This window comes from Biomphalaria glabrata, chromosome 9 (genome assembly GCF_947242115.1).
Source record: "Biomphalaria glabrata chromosome 9, xgBioGlab47.1, whole genome shotgun sequence".
NCBI classification, from domain to species: Eukaryota; Metazoa; Mollusca; class Gastropoda; family Planorbidae; genus Biomphalaria; species Biomphalaria glabrata.
This window is the reverse complement of record NC_074719.1, coordinates 19,845,016-19,862,835: the sequence shown is the minus strand read 5'-3', so window position 1 is coordinate 19,862,835 and position 17,820 is coordinate 19,845,016. Positions and strand designations below refer to the sequence as shown.

The window sequence follows — 17,820 nt, the reverse complement described above, 5'->3', positions numbered from 1 at the left end:
CTAGAGCGCCACCTCCAGCTGCAGAACCTCAAGCCAGGACACAGCCAGCTACGACATCAACAGGAAAAACCAGCTAAGTCAGAGGACAAAGTGACATACTCTCATTAGGTGCAAGAGTGATGATTAAACATAGAATATACTAGAGATAGATGCAAACCCTCCCCCTTTTTATTATTATATGTATATTTATGTAAATAAATATCCTTTATTTTAACTTTTGTATCTATCTTTCATTGCTTTGTCTCGTTGCGTGTCTGCTCCCGATTCATATGCTGATAAGTGGGGGTGTGATAGCTTTAAAAATAATCATCCCCTAGACATAAAACGTGCCAAATACACGTCACATTTCCCCACCTGTCACATTTTGGCGAGCCCGTCCGTGGATTTAACCCATTAGTACAGCAGGCACGAACAGGCGGCAATAACTAAAATTCCATATCAATATTTTTTCCTTAAAATATTTATAAGTATCATCACTTCGCATTAACAAGAGTGTCACTTCTGTCATATTTTATATTTTATATTTATTGCATTTTATTTGTAATATCTCATTGCAGGAATTTGTGATTAACATAGGCAGACACCACATTCCTTTCGCACTCTTTCCTATAACCGGCGACTCACTTTCGCTAACCCACTTTCTTTAAGTCTAGCTCAATCCCATTATCCATTCTATCTGCCCTTCCACCATCCCAGCACCCCTCATCGCCCACCCCTCATCATTATGGCCAGCGGCACACGCTCCAAAGCGGACTCTGACATGAAGCAGAGAATGGCTGAATGGAAAGATGCCGCAGCCTCCATATTTGATGATGAGGCAGAACGGAAAGAATTTGTGAGAGCACGATTTGAGGCGTTTGAAAGGGAGGAACGGGAAAAACTGGCAAGGGAGCATGAAATAGCTATGGAAAGGGAGAGAAGGGAAACAGAAACAACTAAAGAAAGAGAAAGAAAGGAAGCTGAAATAGCTAAAGAAAGAGAAAGAAAGGAAGCTGAAATAGCTATTGCTAAGGAAGTCACAGAGCGAGAAAAGGAAATAACTCTGAGGGAGAAGGAGAAAGAAATAACGGCGAGAGAAAAGATAGCCGCGGACAAAGAGAACGAGGCCGCCCGCCAGGCTTCTTCTGAGTCTCGCCCAGCTAGCCCAGCATCCTTTCAAAGTTCCTTGAACGGTCTACCCCACATGCCAATGGAGCACTTCGACGACAAGACAGAGAACATCGAAGTTTATCTTGTCCGTTTTGAGGAAGTAGCACGCTTCTACGGTCTGCCAGAGGAGAAATGGTGCTTCCGGCTATCCCAATGCCTCCGAGGCAAAGCCTACGAAGTTTACTCCAAACTTCCCTCCGGCCAGCGAGAAGATTACGCAGCCCTCAAGCAGGCGCTGCTGATCCAGTTCGAGCTGACTGCCGAGGCCTACCACAAAAAGTTCAGAGGGTCGCGCCTCGAACGCAGAGAGACCTACGTAAACCTGTGCGACCGGCTGGACAAGTACCTTACTAAGTGGCACGCCCTCAGCCAACTGCCGGAGACATTCGACGGCCTAGCGAGCCTGGTGCTCTCGGAGCAACTGTTGGAGTGCTTGCCCCCAGAGGTCAAAGTCTATGTAAGGGAACAACAAGCCACCGCACCTCACGATATAGCTTCCGCCGCTGATAGGTACTCAACCGCCCGTTCTGATCTCAAGGTGAAACCTCCGGCGCCAGACAAACAATCCGACAAGCCTTCCCTCGGCCCCAGCAAACACGCGCCCCCACATAAAAACCAGAAAGCTCCCCAACCCCAGCCGCGCCACCAGGGCAACCATCTATCCATTCCGCCCCGACAAAACAGATTGTCTTGTCGCGTTCACGGCCTATGCGGCCATGAAACCAAGGACTGCAGGTCCCTAATTAAATCCTCGCGACCAGTGAACTCTATCTGTGTGCATGATGTGCCCAACTCTGAGCCACACACCATAGCTGCGATAACCCACAGCTCTGATCAGCTGTCACCTCCAGCTAATGTTGAACAAGTTCTGGTCAATGGACAGATGGTCACCTGTCTCAACGACACAGGTTGCCAGGTGGAAGCCGTGGTGAAGGCCTCATTGGTGCGCCCTGGCGACTTCCTCGACAAGGTTGAATATCTCCAAATGGCGGACCTGGAAAGTCCCCCGAAGGCGTTCCGAAAGGCTAAAATTGATGTCGAATCAAGATATGTTAGGAATCGCATTGAGGCCGTTGTGATGGAAGCTCCAGCCTATGACCTCATTCTAGGGTGTAGTCACGTTTACTTAGGCACGCCCCCCTATCCGAATGTCTCTGCTCCGGTGATAACGAGGGCCCAGGCTAAGGACCAAGAGGGCTGCCCCTCCGAAATCAACCCCACGCCCGGGGAGATGAGAAGTGCCCAACGACAAGACCCTTCGCTCCGCAAGTGTTTCGAAATCCAGGAACGACCAGGACAGTCAACTGAACCAGGCACCTTCTTTATCAAAGAAGGGCTCCTCTACCGACGAGGCAACGATCCGGACGCATCCAACCAACTAGTGGTCCCTGAGCGATTCCGAGATCAGGTCATGAGTACGGGCCACGCCTCATCCCTAAGCGCCCACCTGGGTCAGGACGCTACTCTTAGCAGAATCGAGGTCCACTACTACTGGCCTGGCATGCAGGCGGCCATTAAGCGATACGTGTCCTCATGCCCCCAATGTCAGAAGACTTCCCCGCGACATAGAGTGCTTCCGGTTCCGTTAGGGAGGACTCCGTTAATTGATACCCCTTTTAAGCGAGTGTCGGTCGACCTACTAGGTCCCTTGCCCCGCACAAAAAGGAGGAACTCCTACATCCTCTGCGTCATCTGTCAAGCCTCGCGATGGCCAGAAGCGGCCCCACTGCCCAGCATCGATGCTAAACATGTGGCAGATGCGTTGTTCACCATCTTCACGAGGATTGGATTTCCAGAGGTGATTCTCACCGACAACGGTTCCCAGTTCACCGGGAAACTGATGAAAGAGGCCTACGCCCTTTTCAACTCAAAACACTTGCGCACGTCGGTCTATCATCCGCAGGCGAACGGGCTGGTCGAGCGGTTCAACCACACCCTGGTAACCATGCTCCGACGCCTCACTGAAGGCAAGCCAGAGGAATGAGACGATTATCTCCCGGCTGTGCTGTTTGCGTACCGTGAAGTGCCCCAGGCCAGCCTAGGGTACTCCCCTTACCAAATCATTTTTGGGGCTCATCCTCGAGGGCCCTTAGAAATCCTCAAGCAAACATGGACCAAGGAACATGTCGAAGAGGAAGCCAAAACCGTGTCCAAATACGTCCAAGATCTTCAAGGAAGGTTACAAGAGATGAGGTCCATAGCTCGGGACAATCTCCTTAAGGCCCGTAAGAGGCAAGAACGGTATTATAACCAGAGAGCCAGAGAACGAGCTCTCAAAGTCGGAGATAAGGTACTCCTGTTGTTGCCTAAGAGCACTAACAAACTCCAACTCTGCTGGCAAGGTCCTTTCGAGGTGACTAAGAAGGTCTCCCCCACCAACTACGTAATCCGAACAAGGCGCAAGGAGAAGATGTACCATGACAATCTCCTCAAGCTCTACGTGGAAAGGCCCTCGCCAGACTCCGCACAGAGCTTGATGGTGATTTCCGTGGCCGAAGAGGTGGAAGAGCCCAGGGAGCTGGTCGAGTATCCTCTCCTTCCCAGAGAGACATATCGGGACGTAAACATTTGCCCACAAATGGAGGACAGCCGGAAGGCGGAGGTCGAGTCCTTGATGGCCGAATTCCAAGATGTCCTCTCGGACAAACCTGGAAGGACCACGCTGGAACGGTTCTCGATGAAGCTCCTCAACCACGAACCGATAAGAGCCAAAGCCTATCCCCTGCCACATGCCAAGGCCGAAATAGTCCGGCAGGAGGTGGAGGAGCTATTAAAAGCTGGAATCATCGCGCCATCTTTATCGCCTTATAACGCACCACTGGTACTGGTCCGCAAACAGGATGGTGGCCACAGGATGTGCATAGATTTCAGGCGACTAAATGCGGTGGCTGAATTCCAAGCCGAGCCCCTCCCAGACCCCTCAACCATCTTTGCAAAGTTGGGTAACGCCCGGTACTTTAGTAAGTTTGACCTGAGCCGGGGGTACTACCAAATTGAGGTGGACCCTGAGTGCCGCCCCATGCTAGCCTTCAGCACCCCCCAAGGCCATTACGAGTTTCAGACTGTCCCATTCGGACTCAACAACTCTTCCAGTGTCTTCAACAGAATGATGAGGAAACTGTTGGCCCCGATCAGCAATCCAGGCATCCAGAATTTCATCGATGATATTCTGATAGCCACGGAAGACTGGGCAGAACACGTGAAGCTCATCTCGTCGCTCTTGAGCAGGCTTCGAGAGACCGGGCTCACGGCCAGACCCACTAAGTGTCTCATTGGATTTGATCGGCTTAGGTTCCTGGGCCACACCATTCAACTCAACCGGCTCCTACCCGATGAAGGGAAAGTGGCGCAGCTGCTCGAGGCCCCTCGGCCCATCAACAAGACGGGTGTCAGATCGTTCCTGGGAATGTGTGGGTACTATCAGAAATTCATACCGAAGTTCAACTCCGTGGCGGCTCCGTTGTCGAATCTCACAAAAAAAAGTCAGCCCGACAAGGTAATCTGGACTGAAGACTGCGAGGCAGCCTTTCAAAAGCTTAAGAAGTGCCTCACGTCCACCCCTGTGCTGAAACTACCGGATCTCTCTCAAACCTTTGTGCTCAGGACTGACGCCAGCGGCTCCGGCCTTGGGGCAGTTCTTATGCAACCAGAGAAAGGATCGGGCGACACACTCTTCCCAGTGGCATACGCCAGCCGTAAGCTTAACCAAGCGGAATCCAACTATGCGGCCATCGAGCTCGAGTGTCTGGCCCTAGTGTGGGCAATCGAAAAGTTCCAGGCGTACCTCTATGGCAAACATTTTGTTCTCCAAACCGACCACAAGCCCTTGTCGTATTTATCATCCAGCAAACATCTAAATGCCCGGCTCATGAGGTGGTCACTCCTCCTCCAACCGTACTCATTCCATATAGAGCACGTTCCAGGGAGCGAGAACTCCGCCCCCGACTTCCTCAGCCGCCACCCACTGCCAGAGTTCACCGAGCTCAATCTCGCCCAATCTACTCTCCCGAGCAACCCCAAATGTTTCACCCAGGTGACTACATAATCAGGGACGGGAAGTAGACCACGGACCAACTTGGATAGACTCTCCTCCTGACATGGCTATCCCTTTTTTTTTTCTCAGATTTTTTTTTCTAATGCTGTGATAACAACTGATCTTAAAGTTAGAGTGACATCAGTCTGCTCGCACTTTATGGATCTTCTGCGATAGATCCATCTTGGCGGCGGCGTATGTGACAAGTCAAAAACTCGCTGTCAGAGTCACTCTAAATTATCACGGCATTAATTATTATTTTTCATTATTTATTTATTTTATTTTAATTATTTCCCCATCCTACCCCTAAATCATTCACCCGCCACACCTTTTCCTCTCCAGGCTAGACTTAGTTGACCACATTGGAGATAGCTAAGGCGCGTCCTTTCATTTATCTGCCCTTGATCGGGGAAAGGTAGACACACAATCTCTTTTGTCTTACCGCCGGATGTCTGAAGGACGATCGCGGTTGACACCACCTTGGTTTGAATGCAAGCTAATCCTTCTCCCCCCCCCTTCTCTCACGTCTCTCTTTGATCTAAGAGATTACCCTGGTCAACACACCGCCTGATATCCCATGTGCCACTCCCATCTCAAGTCTACTTCACCCACGTGTAAGATAATTCTTAGCCTAGGACATTTCCGGTGTCCGCCCACACTTTTCAGGCATATATATATAGTAAACCAACTCAAATCACCCTCTCTTTCGCATTCGAGCTGAGCTATCGAGTCTGGACTATATCATTTACTCTCCCTCCTAGAGGAATACCTGGTGGTAAGCCGAACTTAATCACAAGTTCCATCTTAATTACTCTGTGTATATTTCAATTGGATTTTTATCATGTGTATTTTGCTTAGTTCATTTATATTTAATTAATGCATTGTGTATTTCTCACTGGCGTAAGTAGAAAACATAAACATGTCCTATATATTTAATTATGGACTGCATTAATCTATTAATGCTACGTTGCTCAATTGATCGTTGATGCAACCATGTATATATTTGTACATCTTATTTTATTTCCTTTATCTCGGTTGGCCGCCTTGATAATCTTACTAGCGCACTAATACTGCGTCTAGAAGAGAGATACGAGTTATCTCCCCTGTAACGAATTATCTCCCCTTTACTCATTTTACTCTAACGAGAGTTGCGCCCCTGGAATGGACACCCTCACCATTCAAGTGCGCTCCATTGTTCTCGATCGACGGTCATATGTAAACATACCGTCAGGATCGCTGACCACCGCCCATTTCACTCCCCCCCCCCTTTTTTCTTTCTCTATCCACCTGTGTTGTTTATTTGAGATTATTATTTCCCCTTCTATGTACATTCTTATATTATTATTTCCCCTTTTATGTACATTTCTATATTGCTACTATCTGACATCTATTTTCCAAATCCCATTTGTCATCATCTCCCCTTTATGCTCTAAAGCAATTTTACCAATCTGACGAATGCACCTCAGTCGAGGGCATCGATAAGATGTATGAGAGACATGTCCTAACTTGTCTTTATTTATCCGCAGCCTCCCTTAGGTGTCTGCCTATTTATCGGGTCACTTACCTACCTATTTGCCTACTGGCCTATCTATGTGCTTAGTGCTAATCAGCGCTGCACTTGCCTAGTTGCCATCAAGAATCACCTATTGCCTAGTTATTGGATCAACGATCTATTTACCTGCAGTTGTGCTTAGTGCTATTCAGCGCTGCATTTGCCTACTGAGATCTACTCAGCTCTACTACTTGGCGCTATCGGCATTGCCCGCCTATTCGACAGCCCACCTGTCAAACTATTAGGCGCGACGTCCCTATAGAGTCAGATCTGTGCGAGACGTCATAGCTACGCCAACCCTCTGCAACTCACTGGACATATCCTGTTACTCACACTGCCCACGGCAGATCAGCTCTGCCCGCAGTAACCTTGTGCCCACGGTATCCGGCCACCCGCCATACTGTGCCCACTACAGATACTAGAACTTGGGACTGAGACTCCACAAGAACTATATCGCCGGCGTCCCTCTATCCGCTAGAGCGCCACCTCCAGCTGCAGAACCTCAAGCCAGGACACAGCCAGCTACGACATCAACAGGAAAAACCAGCTAAGTCAGAGGACAAAGTGACATACTCTCATTAGGTGCAAGAGTGATGATTAAACATAGAATATACTAGAGATAGATGCAAACCCTCCCCCTTTTTATTATTATATGTATATTTATGTAAATAAATATCCTTTATTTTAACTTTTGTATCTATCTTTCATTGCTTTGTCTCGTTGCGTGTCTGCTCCCGATTCATATGCTGATAAGTGGGGGTGTGATAGCTTTAAAAATAATCATCCCCTAGACATAAAACGTGCCAAATACACGTCACATTTCCCCACCTGTCACACTTGTCAAACTTGAAATAACTTGAGTAACTTCTTTTGTAAACAGTACGAAATAGAACTTGAATGACAAAATAAACAAAATCAACTTGAAATTTAATGACTAAATGACTAAATATCAAATGGTATTTTGAATAAAATCTCACTAACTACGAAAATCACATCTTTTCAGTCTCACGCTCTGGTGTCTCCCCACAGTTGACGACAATGCGACATATCTTGTATCACTCAGAATCGCTAACCTCTTCCCATCGTCAACATAGAAACACATAAGCGCACACTCCATAACAAGGACATAATGAGGTGGAGAGAGAGAGAGATAAAGAGAAGAGAGACATAGAGAGAGAGAGAGAGAGAGAGGTTGGGCGGGTATTAAGAGCTGAGTAATAGTTTGATAAGCAGATAACTTGGAGCTCTAAGAGTGACAAAGCTATTGAGATAGAACGAAACAAAGAAAAGAAAAAAAAATGTCAATACATATATTAACAAGAACTTGTCTGAACAACAGCACCAGCACAGAATAAACAAGGTTACAAAGACAGTTTGTGTGGAAACACAAACTCAAAATCGGCCCCCGAAGTGGTCCAACAAGACAGAGAAGAATGGAGAAAGAAGGCTGACAGATCTTGTGTGGTGCCCCTAGCAGACCAAAGGATAGGTGAAAGTGAATGTGAAGTTTAATGCGAACCTGGCCTAAATGATGTCTTATAATGAATATCTAATTGATCTAATTGTTTTGTAAAGGGTCAATCTCTTCACCAAATCCTAAAATTTAAAAATACTGAAACATTTCCGTAAAACAATAGAAAAAAATGAATTGTAATTCCTTTTGTTCAGTATCCTATTGTTAGTATCCTAATTAATTGTTGTTTTAAATTATGTCTAACTTATATGCATACTAAATAGATTTTTTTCTTTAAAAAACTTTAAAAATATTTTTTTTAGTGATCCATATCTTGTCAGGTACAATGAATAATTGTGCAAAGTTTGGTAAATGTAGTAGTTAGTAAGACAGAAATTACAAAACGTAGCAATACAAATGTAAAAAAAAAATAATATTTTTTTAACAAAAAATCAAAAGCCATATGCATAAATGTGTTGAAAATATGGTTAAATCGGCATCTCCCCTACTAAAGAGCCTCCCGTGTTTGTTACTATTAATAGTAAATAGGTGTAAAAGTGGTGTATTTTTTATTAAAAAATTGCTTGCATAAGGGATTTAAAAAATTAGATTTCTCACTTTTAGAAAAGAAAAAAGTAGCCGTTGCATCAGAACTTTGAATGGACTAAAATATTATGATGTCGGATTTTCACTATCTTTTCTAGTTTACGAGATCTAAACGGGACGGACGGACGGACTGACGGACAGACGGACAGACATTTCACACAAAACTTATAGCATCTTTTCCCCTTTTGGGGACCGCCAATAAAAACTTAAGCAACATACATCAATCGGTGAATTAAATTTTGAAAAAAAAGTCAACCTCCATCCAGGACATAAACAATGGACCTCCAACAAAGCCAAATGTTCTTGGTCGACACCTCTGTACTTGACACTCGCCTTTATTAGCATCTCGCCAAGTACCCCCACGCGAGGGTTGTGATATTTTGTATATCTTGTCTACACAGTTACTTGCCCTTTAAATGCCAGTAGCTTCATTAAATCCTACACTCTCCCCTCATTAATCTGACATGAACAGAATAATCCGTGAATCAAATCTCATAAACACAACATAGTCTGAAACATAAACACAAAAACAACGAGGGGGGGGGTATGGAGCAGCTAAGAAAAAAAAGTGATGAATTGAGAACCAGAAGTGATTAAAACAAGCAAAAGAATAAAAAAAAAAGATTATTTTTTAAAACAAAGTTTATCTTATGGGAAGAACCGCTAATTATATTTATTTATTTATATGAAAATGACGTGAGTTAGCTCCCTTTCAGCAATGTAAAAAAAAAAAAGTAAATTATTCGTACTAATTAATTAAATAATTAGTTAATTTTCTGTTGTTTCGTGTAGTGTGATGGACTATGAATAATTATACTAAATCTCAACTTGATCTGAGAATTATTTGGAAGTGAGAGAAAAAGTGTGAAAACATATCAAAGGGATTAAATCCATATATACAACCGCATCTCTCATTAAGCAGCATTTATTCCCTTTATTTCGATATTAAACAATAATTCATTAACTAATTGGTTAATATTTTTTTAGTGATCCATATCTTGTCAGGTACAATGAATAATTGTGCAAAGTTTCAACTTGATCTGAGAATGGGAAAAAGTAGAGAAAAAAAAACGCGTTCCAACTTTTTAACAGACAGACAGGTTGAGTTGGTATAAGCTTTGTAATAAATGCCTTAAAATACAAGAGACGTGAGACTGGCAGGAGGTGGTCCCTCCCCTCCCTTTTTTTCTATTCTTCCTCTTTGATATTTGCTAAGAAGTGTGTATGTGTTATATGTATAATCAGTAAGTCTAGATAAATATATATGACAGATTTTTTGAAGTTCAAATTATTTTATTTCCTACTTGGAATCATAAAACAATGAAGCCCACAATATCATTTCATTTCAATAATAGCTTCTCAAAAGTAGACTTAACATGAAGTTTGTAGCACTGGCGGATCCAGAACTTTGGTGTGGGGGGGGGGCGATTTTTTTCCAAACCCTAACCCTAACGCTCAGTAAACCTAACCCTAATCCTATGCATAAACGTGCGTACGCACACACACACACACACACACACACATATATATATATATATATATATATATATATATATATATATATATATATATATATATATATATTCGATATATGAGAATAAAATAAGACTGTTTATCAATCTTCGGCGAAAAAAAAAACAGAAAAAAAAACAGTCATGCTGAGGCCTTTCTCTTGCAAGCTTGGGGGTCTGGGAGAGCGCTGTAAGCTTCCTCAGTTGGGGTTCGGGGTGAAGCATTTTTCACTGCAGAAACGCATTCTCCTGATATCTACAGCTCATTATTTATCAGTGGGGTTCGGGTCGCAGCCCCGACGCCAAAAGCGCTTTCTTGCATTTTTCACTGCTGAAACGCATTCTCCTGATATCTACAGCTCATTATTCATCAGTGGGGTTCGGGGCGCAGCCCCGACGCCAAAAGCGCTTTCTTGCATTTTTACTGCAGAAACGCATTCTCCTGACATCTACAGCTCATTATTTATCAGTTCGCCCCGAACGCCAAAAGCGTTTTCTTGCATTCTTCACTGCAGAAACGCATTCTCCTGACATCTACAGCTTATTATTAATCAGTGAGGTTCGGGGGAACCCTCGACACTAAAAGCGTTTTCTGGCATTCTTTACTGCAGTAACGCATTCTCCTGACCTACAGCTCATTATTCGTTCTATTATAAAGGACCTTTTGAAAAATGTGGAAAAATATTCTAATATGAATTTATTGTCCCTTAATACATTTTAAATAAAACCGATTTGTTCTTTGAAAACATAAGATACCCCACATATTTAGATTAAGGCTTTGAGGATCGCCGCCGAAAAAAAAAATTCGATTAATAATATTCAATAATAAATAAGGTATAAATTGTGAGTTCTAGTCCTAAATTTATTTAACTAGAAAAATATGAGATAGAGTAAAGGTTGGAAAAAGTTATCTGGCTTTTGAACTCATCTCAACTGTGACTGTTATATTGAAAAATTTCGTTTGAATTATAACTTTTCCAAAGCAAAGTCTTTCTTAAAATAGTTAATGCCATCGCCCCCTCCTGACCCTACCAAATCGGCTAACATACTAGAAGGGGGGGGGGGCGAAATAATCTAAAAATAGGTTGAAATATAAATAATTAGTATATATTATTAACATAAGTAATAAATTCGTATACAAATTGTGTGAACTCTATACTAAAATTCGTCCGCCCCCCCCCTTCGGGGTGGGGGCGATTGCCCCTACCGCCGCCCCCCTGGATCCTCCAGTGGCTTGTAGCTTATTGATCAAAGACGTCAATATATACTTATTAATTATATCCTCTCTAAATAGAAAGGATAGAACCAGAAACTTTTATTGAAAAGATCACTCTTATTTTTAACTCCCTTTGCTATTTTAAGTTTTATTGGAAAATTTCTTTTTTTTTTCTCGGAATGTTTAGATTTTGTTTATTTTTTTACATAACTAAAACAACATTGACACTAAGTATTAGGTGAAATATTTTACGCCTCCAAGGGAGATTAGATTAGCTGCCAAACTACTTCTTAATGAGAGATGTGAATATATACAGACACCACACTATACAGAAAGTCCTCAGACACCACACTACACAGAAAGTCCTCAGACACCACACTATACAGAAAATCCTCAGTCACCACACTATACAGAAAGTTATCAGTCACCACACTATACAGAAAGTCCTCAGTCACCACACTACACAGAAAGTCCTCAGACACCACACTATACAGAAAGTTATCAGTCACCACACTATACAGAAAGTCCTCAGACACCACACTACACAGAAAGTCCTCAGACACCACACTACACAGAAAGTCCTCAGACACCACACTATACAGAAAATCCTCAGTCACCACACTATACAGGAAGTTATCAGTCACCACACTATACAGAAAGTCCTCAGTCACCACACTATACAGAAAGTCCTCAGTCACCACACTATACAGAAAATCCTCAGTCACCACACTATACAGGAAGTTATCAGTCACCACACTATACAGAAAGTCCTCAGTCACCACACTATACAGAAAGTCCTCAGTCACCACACTAAACAGAACGTCCTCAGTCACCACACTTTACAGAAAGTCCTCAGTCACCACACTATACAGAAAGTCCCCCACACCACACTATACGGAAAGTCCCCCACACCACACTATACGGAAAGTCCTCAGACACCACACTATACGGAAAGTCCTCAGACACCACACTATACGGAAAGTCCCCCACAAGACACTATACAGAAAGTCCTCAGACACCACACTATACAGAAAGTCCCCCACACCATACTATACAGAAAGTCCCCCACACCATATGGCTAACCTCACACGCACCATTAAACAGTATCCTACCACACAACACTCCCACACACTTGTCATTTCTTTCACCATGTGACTAATTTACTATTTTTAAATGCGCTCTTTCAATTTACTTAAACATTTTTTTAAAAATCCGAACTAGAACATTGTCTTGTTGAAACAGTGATCTATATGTTTTGTTGAAATGATTTAATCAGGTGTTACAAATAGACATTGAACAGTCTACATCCTCCCCCCTAAAGTCTATTGATTCCTTATTTTTTCTTCTATGTAATTGAGTTGGTCGCAGAGACCACTTGAATTTCAAAAAGCTGTGTATCATTTCAAACGGACACACCTGCGCAATGGCTGCTGAATACTTACCTTATAGCGACCAATAAGCTCATAGCAAAATAGGTCGAGATAGTTCACATACAAGAATACCTTGTCTTATATGACGCAATTAAAATTTTAAGATTGACCATGTATGCGTAATTAAGTAGATTTGCTATCATATTATTAGCAGTGAACGCATCGCTGAAATATCCAGGTCTTCGACATTGATAAATATTTACGTGTGCTATGACGTTGTTTTAGAGACAGCTGTGTATTGTCTCCACAATCATATGACATACAAGGTGCCTTTAAATATTTCTATAACACATGACTAGTAGACACTGAAGAAACGCGATGAATAGTTTTGTTTAAAAGTTTAATGCGAAAGAATTCAAGATTTAAATCCCAAGAATAACTTGCTGACCTAATAGAAGTAAAATAGAATACAGGGAAAGTAAGGTTGATCTAGTAAAAATTAAGCACACTAAATAATCCACCTGGATCAATAACTAATGACTTGTGATTGACTGACCTCTTGCTATCGCAAGTATCATATTTTTATAGTAGCATATATCTCTCCCTCTGGACTCTGGATAGTGTCGGACACTGATAGAACCATCACCATCCCATGATTCCATTTTTGACCATACATCTAAGTTATGCAAGACAATCTGCATTTCCATTTGTCCATGCACCCGTAATACGGCCAGAATAATAAAGATGGTAGATGGTCAGCTGGTCAGCTGATGGTATGTTGTCAAGCGTCACATACTTTACACACATGTGACAACGGACTTTATTATTATTTATTTACAATCTTTATTTTTATTATTTCGGAATACAAAGAATCAAAGACAAAAGATGTTGTCATGTTGTTAATTATTAAGATGTATAGATTCCATATGAGTTTGTATATATGACACTTGGAAGCGTATCAATGAACCACAGTTTTTATATTATTTGACCTGTCTGAATGTTATTATAACGAGCCCATTTAGTCTATTACTGAGCATTGTATGAGCCACACGTCTCAACATTGAACAATGACCTAGTTCTGGACAGGCATTTTTCCACAGTTCGTGTAAGAGTATTTACATAACTTAGGGTTGCCAGATTGGGCAGCTTTCTTCCTTTTTCACTTGTCTAAGACTGACTCAGTCCTATTGCTTCGGGTCATTCCTGACTATTAAGTCGTGCGGTAGATTCTTCGGACTCATGATGGTCACGATGGTCTCTGGCTTGAAGCAATGCAGCCTTCATTTCCTGGCGACCTGCAGGAGGTTTACAATCGGACTTATAGTCTTCCTATCTGATGGGACGCTGGGAACGTAAGAAAGAAAACAAACTAGCAAACAAAACCCGTCTTTGTGCTGTATGATTTTGGGCAATTTATAAACTCTCTCGTACTTTCATTGATAGCTGTAGTACTGTTGTCCCGCTTACAGACATAGCTATTGTTAGTTGTAAATAACGCAAATAAAGTATTTTGTTTTTTAACTTCGGAAGCCTCTTTCTAAGTTTATTTAGAAAACTTATTATCACAAGGTAAATGGTGTGTTTTTTTTTTTTTTTTTTTTTTAGAAAGTTTTGATCATGATCTTAACGGCCAACATGGAGACCTCGGCTCCTCCATGGGTTGCAAGTCAAAGAAGCCCAGAAAAGCCAGGACTGCCTTCACTGACCACCAGCTGTCTGTCCTGGAGAAAACGTTTGAGAGACAGAAGTACCTGAGTGTCCAAGACAGGATGGAACTGGCATCTAAACTCAACTTGACCGACACGCAAGTCAAGACATGGTACCAGAACAGAAGGTAAGCAATATACCCCAGCGATGGTTAAATTGACATGTCTTTATGACCTATTTGGTCTGGGAATGAGAATAATCGGATAGTAATGTTAGCATACCAAATGTAAGTAGCAATGTTACGTCCCGACATCAGTTTAAGTGTAAGAGATAGCAGATAACAACACCTGGAAGTTGGACAGATAAAGATGGCAAGTCATTGTTCTGGCTACACAGTTCTGTATTTATGATGTTAACAGAAGGACGAGAAAAGCATTGGTCAGTTTTGTATTCAATCTATGCCAGCTATCCGTCTAGCAACAAATACAAAATGTGTGACAAAAATACCAATTTTCTTAATTTTCATTCATAACAGTACAAAAGTAAAGTAACCTTTTCAGACCTTACAATTCCATGCTGAAGGTAGAGACAAAAATACCAATTTTCTTAATTTTCATTCATAACAGTACAAAAGTAAAGTAACCTTTTCAGACCTTACAATTCCATGCTGAAGGGGATGCAAAGATATCTGTTTGGACGGCAAACGGGTTAACGAGGATGTCAAGTGGCCAGCACAACGACCTACTGCATTTACTTCCCCCCAGTTTAATTGAGTGTCCATAACAACATCTTGTTTATTGTGAGAAATCCGCCAATCAAATCAGATCTGCTAATGTTTATCTTGGAAATGTTTGAAACTGACAGATTTTATGTTTTATACATGCTTTATTTTATTTTTTGTTATTTTGATCAAAATTTAAATATTTTCGTCTTACAATTTTGATAAAAGTGAATATTCTAGTGTAAACAAAGTCCAATTGAAACTGCTCAACATATGCTAGTACTGTTGGTATTGAAGGTAGAAAGTGAAATAGTCTGCTTGTCTTGTTTGGTTAGATTGTATCCAACTATTGACCTGGAAAAGGAATGGGGGGGGGGGGAGGCTGATCTCAGTATTTGAACAACGCTGTAATTCTGTCTGCTACAGAAGTGAACCTATGAATGGAGCTAATGGTAGGGCAGAGGTTCAAGTCTAAACATTGGACAATGAAATCATTTTGAACACATACTTCAACGACTGTGTTTTCTCTAACTGTTGAGAATAGCGAAATGATTTCTATTGCTTTCCATTGAGCTGTCTTTTCATAGTGAACTGCTCATATCAACCATAGTGAACTGCTCATGTCAACCATAGTGAACTGCTCATATCAACCATAGTAAACTGCTCATATCAACCATAGTGAACTGCTCATATCAACCATAGTGAGTGTATCAACGTTGATAGGAGTGAGATCAATCCTCCTCCGAAAAACAAAAAATAAAATCAAGATGGGATAAATTTCTGGCATTTGCTTTTTAAAAAAAAATAGGTTGTCACTTTCGAAGTATCGATTCCTTAGTTTCTATTTGAATATTTTTTTACGAAACACACAAGAGGAAGAATACATTCCTGGCAGCTGTTGATTGGTCAAAGATTTGTTGAATCAAACACTGGTCTTTATGTATCACTGGCATTGTTATTTTCACTTTTCATGAAGGATGCCTTTCCATAACACACATGATTGTTAAAGACAATTGCAGCTGTAACATCAGATCTGAACGAAGTGGTCATCTCCTCTCCAGAAGCGAAAAACATTTACAAACTCCTTCGTTCCACTTTCAGACAGTGTTGCATCGTCATCTGTGGTCACCAAGAAGGACATAGAAGTCTCTAATTCATAAAGTGCTGCTTGTGTGTTTTGTGTGAGAAATTGGTTCGTGTTTGTATCTACATTGTTGCTTCCGTAGTTATGCTAAGGTTGACTATTGTAGTTATGCTAAGGTTGACTATTGTAGTTATGCTAAGGTTGACTATCGTAGTTATGCTAAGGTTGACTATTGTAGTTATGCTAAGGTTGACTATTGTAGTTATGCTAAGGTTGACTATTGTAGTTATGCTAAGGTTGACTATTGTAGTTATGCTAAGGTTGACTATTGTAGTTATGCTAAGGTTGACTATTGTAGTTATGCTAAGGTTGACTATTGTAGTTATGCTAAGGTTGACTATTGTAGTTATGCTAAGGTTGACTATTGTAGTTATGCTAAGGTTGACTATTGTAGTTATGCTAAGGTTGACTATTGTAGTTATGCTAAGGTTGACTATTGTAGTTATGCTAAGGTTGACTATTGTAGTTATGCTAAGGTTGACTATTGTAGTTATGCTAAGGTTGACTATTGTAGTTATGCTAAGGTTGACTATTGTAGTTATGCTAAGGTTGACTATTGTAGTTATGCTAAGGTTGACTATTGTAGTTATGCTAAGGTTGACTATTGTAGTTATGCTAAGGTTGACTATTGTAGTTATGCTAAGGTTGACTATTGTAGTTATGCTAAGGTTGACTATTGTAGTTATGCTAAGGTTGACTATTGTAGTTATGCTAAGGTTGACTATTGTAGTCAAACCGAATTTCCATTTGTTTGGACCAATGAAATTATCCTCTATGTGAGGAAGAACCGTTTCCCCCATTATTGGTGAGACTTGTGATAGCCACATAACACCGTGGTCAACACTTGGCCAGAGTCAAATGGAACTTACATTCGTCAATTGAATTTCTTGTCATTCCATTGCTGTTTACCTGCCATTCCATGGCTGTCTACCTGTCATTCCATGGCTGGTAGGTTTCAAGTCTAAGTTAAGTGCAAGTATCTTCCTTTCATCTCAGGCTTCGTCAACCACATTATCATTTCTTCACTTTATCCACCCAAAACAGAGTTGACAAAGTGGGCACTTAACGCAGCCTCCTGCATTATCTCTAGGCCTCTTGGGAGAGGGGGAAAGTGTTTTCTCTCACAACCCTCCTGCTGCCTGGTTTTCATGAACATTTAGGTGGGGGGGGGGAATAAGGCTTTAACCCTTTAAACACTGGTTGCGGCAAACACTTGTATCTCCTTAGAAGGAGAGTTGTCGAGACGCTTTTATAAAGCACGCTTATCTCTAGCTATCTGTCTACCAAAATGTCTATAGATCTGCCTCTCTGCCCATCAGCATCAGTCACCTCTCCCTATGACTATACATTTGTTTTTCATCTCTGTTGATTGTTTTAAACACCTAGTTCTAGTTTAGTCTTGTAAGTTAAAAATAGAT

The 17,820-nt window shown here is 41.8% G+C and overlaps 1 protein-coding gene across 1 annotated transcript in view; it reads left to right on the top strand.

The window, feature by feature from the left end:
- Positions 1 to 17,820, top strand: part of LOC106069092 (homeobox protein Hmx-like) — a 74,259-nt gene that overhangs the window by 25,761 nt on the left and 30,678 nt on the right. Inside the window, exon 3 of the mRNA XM_056040453.1 lies at positions 14,496 to 14,724. Within this exon, the coding sequence (XP_055896428.1) occupies positions 14,496 to 14,724 (229 nt within the window). The remainder of the gene's footprint in view (positions 1 to 14,495; positions 14,725 to 17,820) is intronic.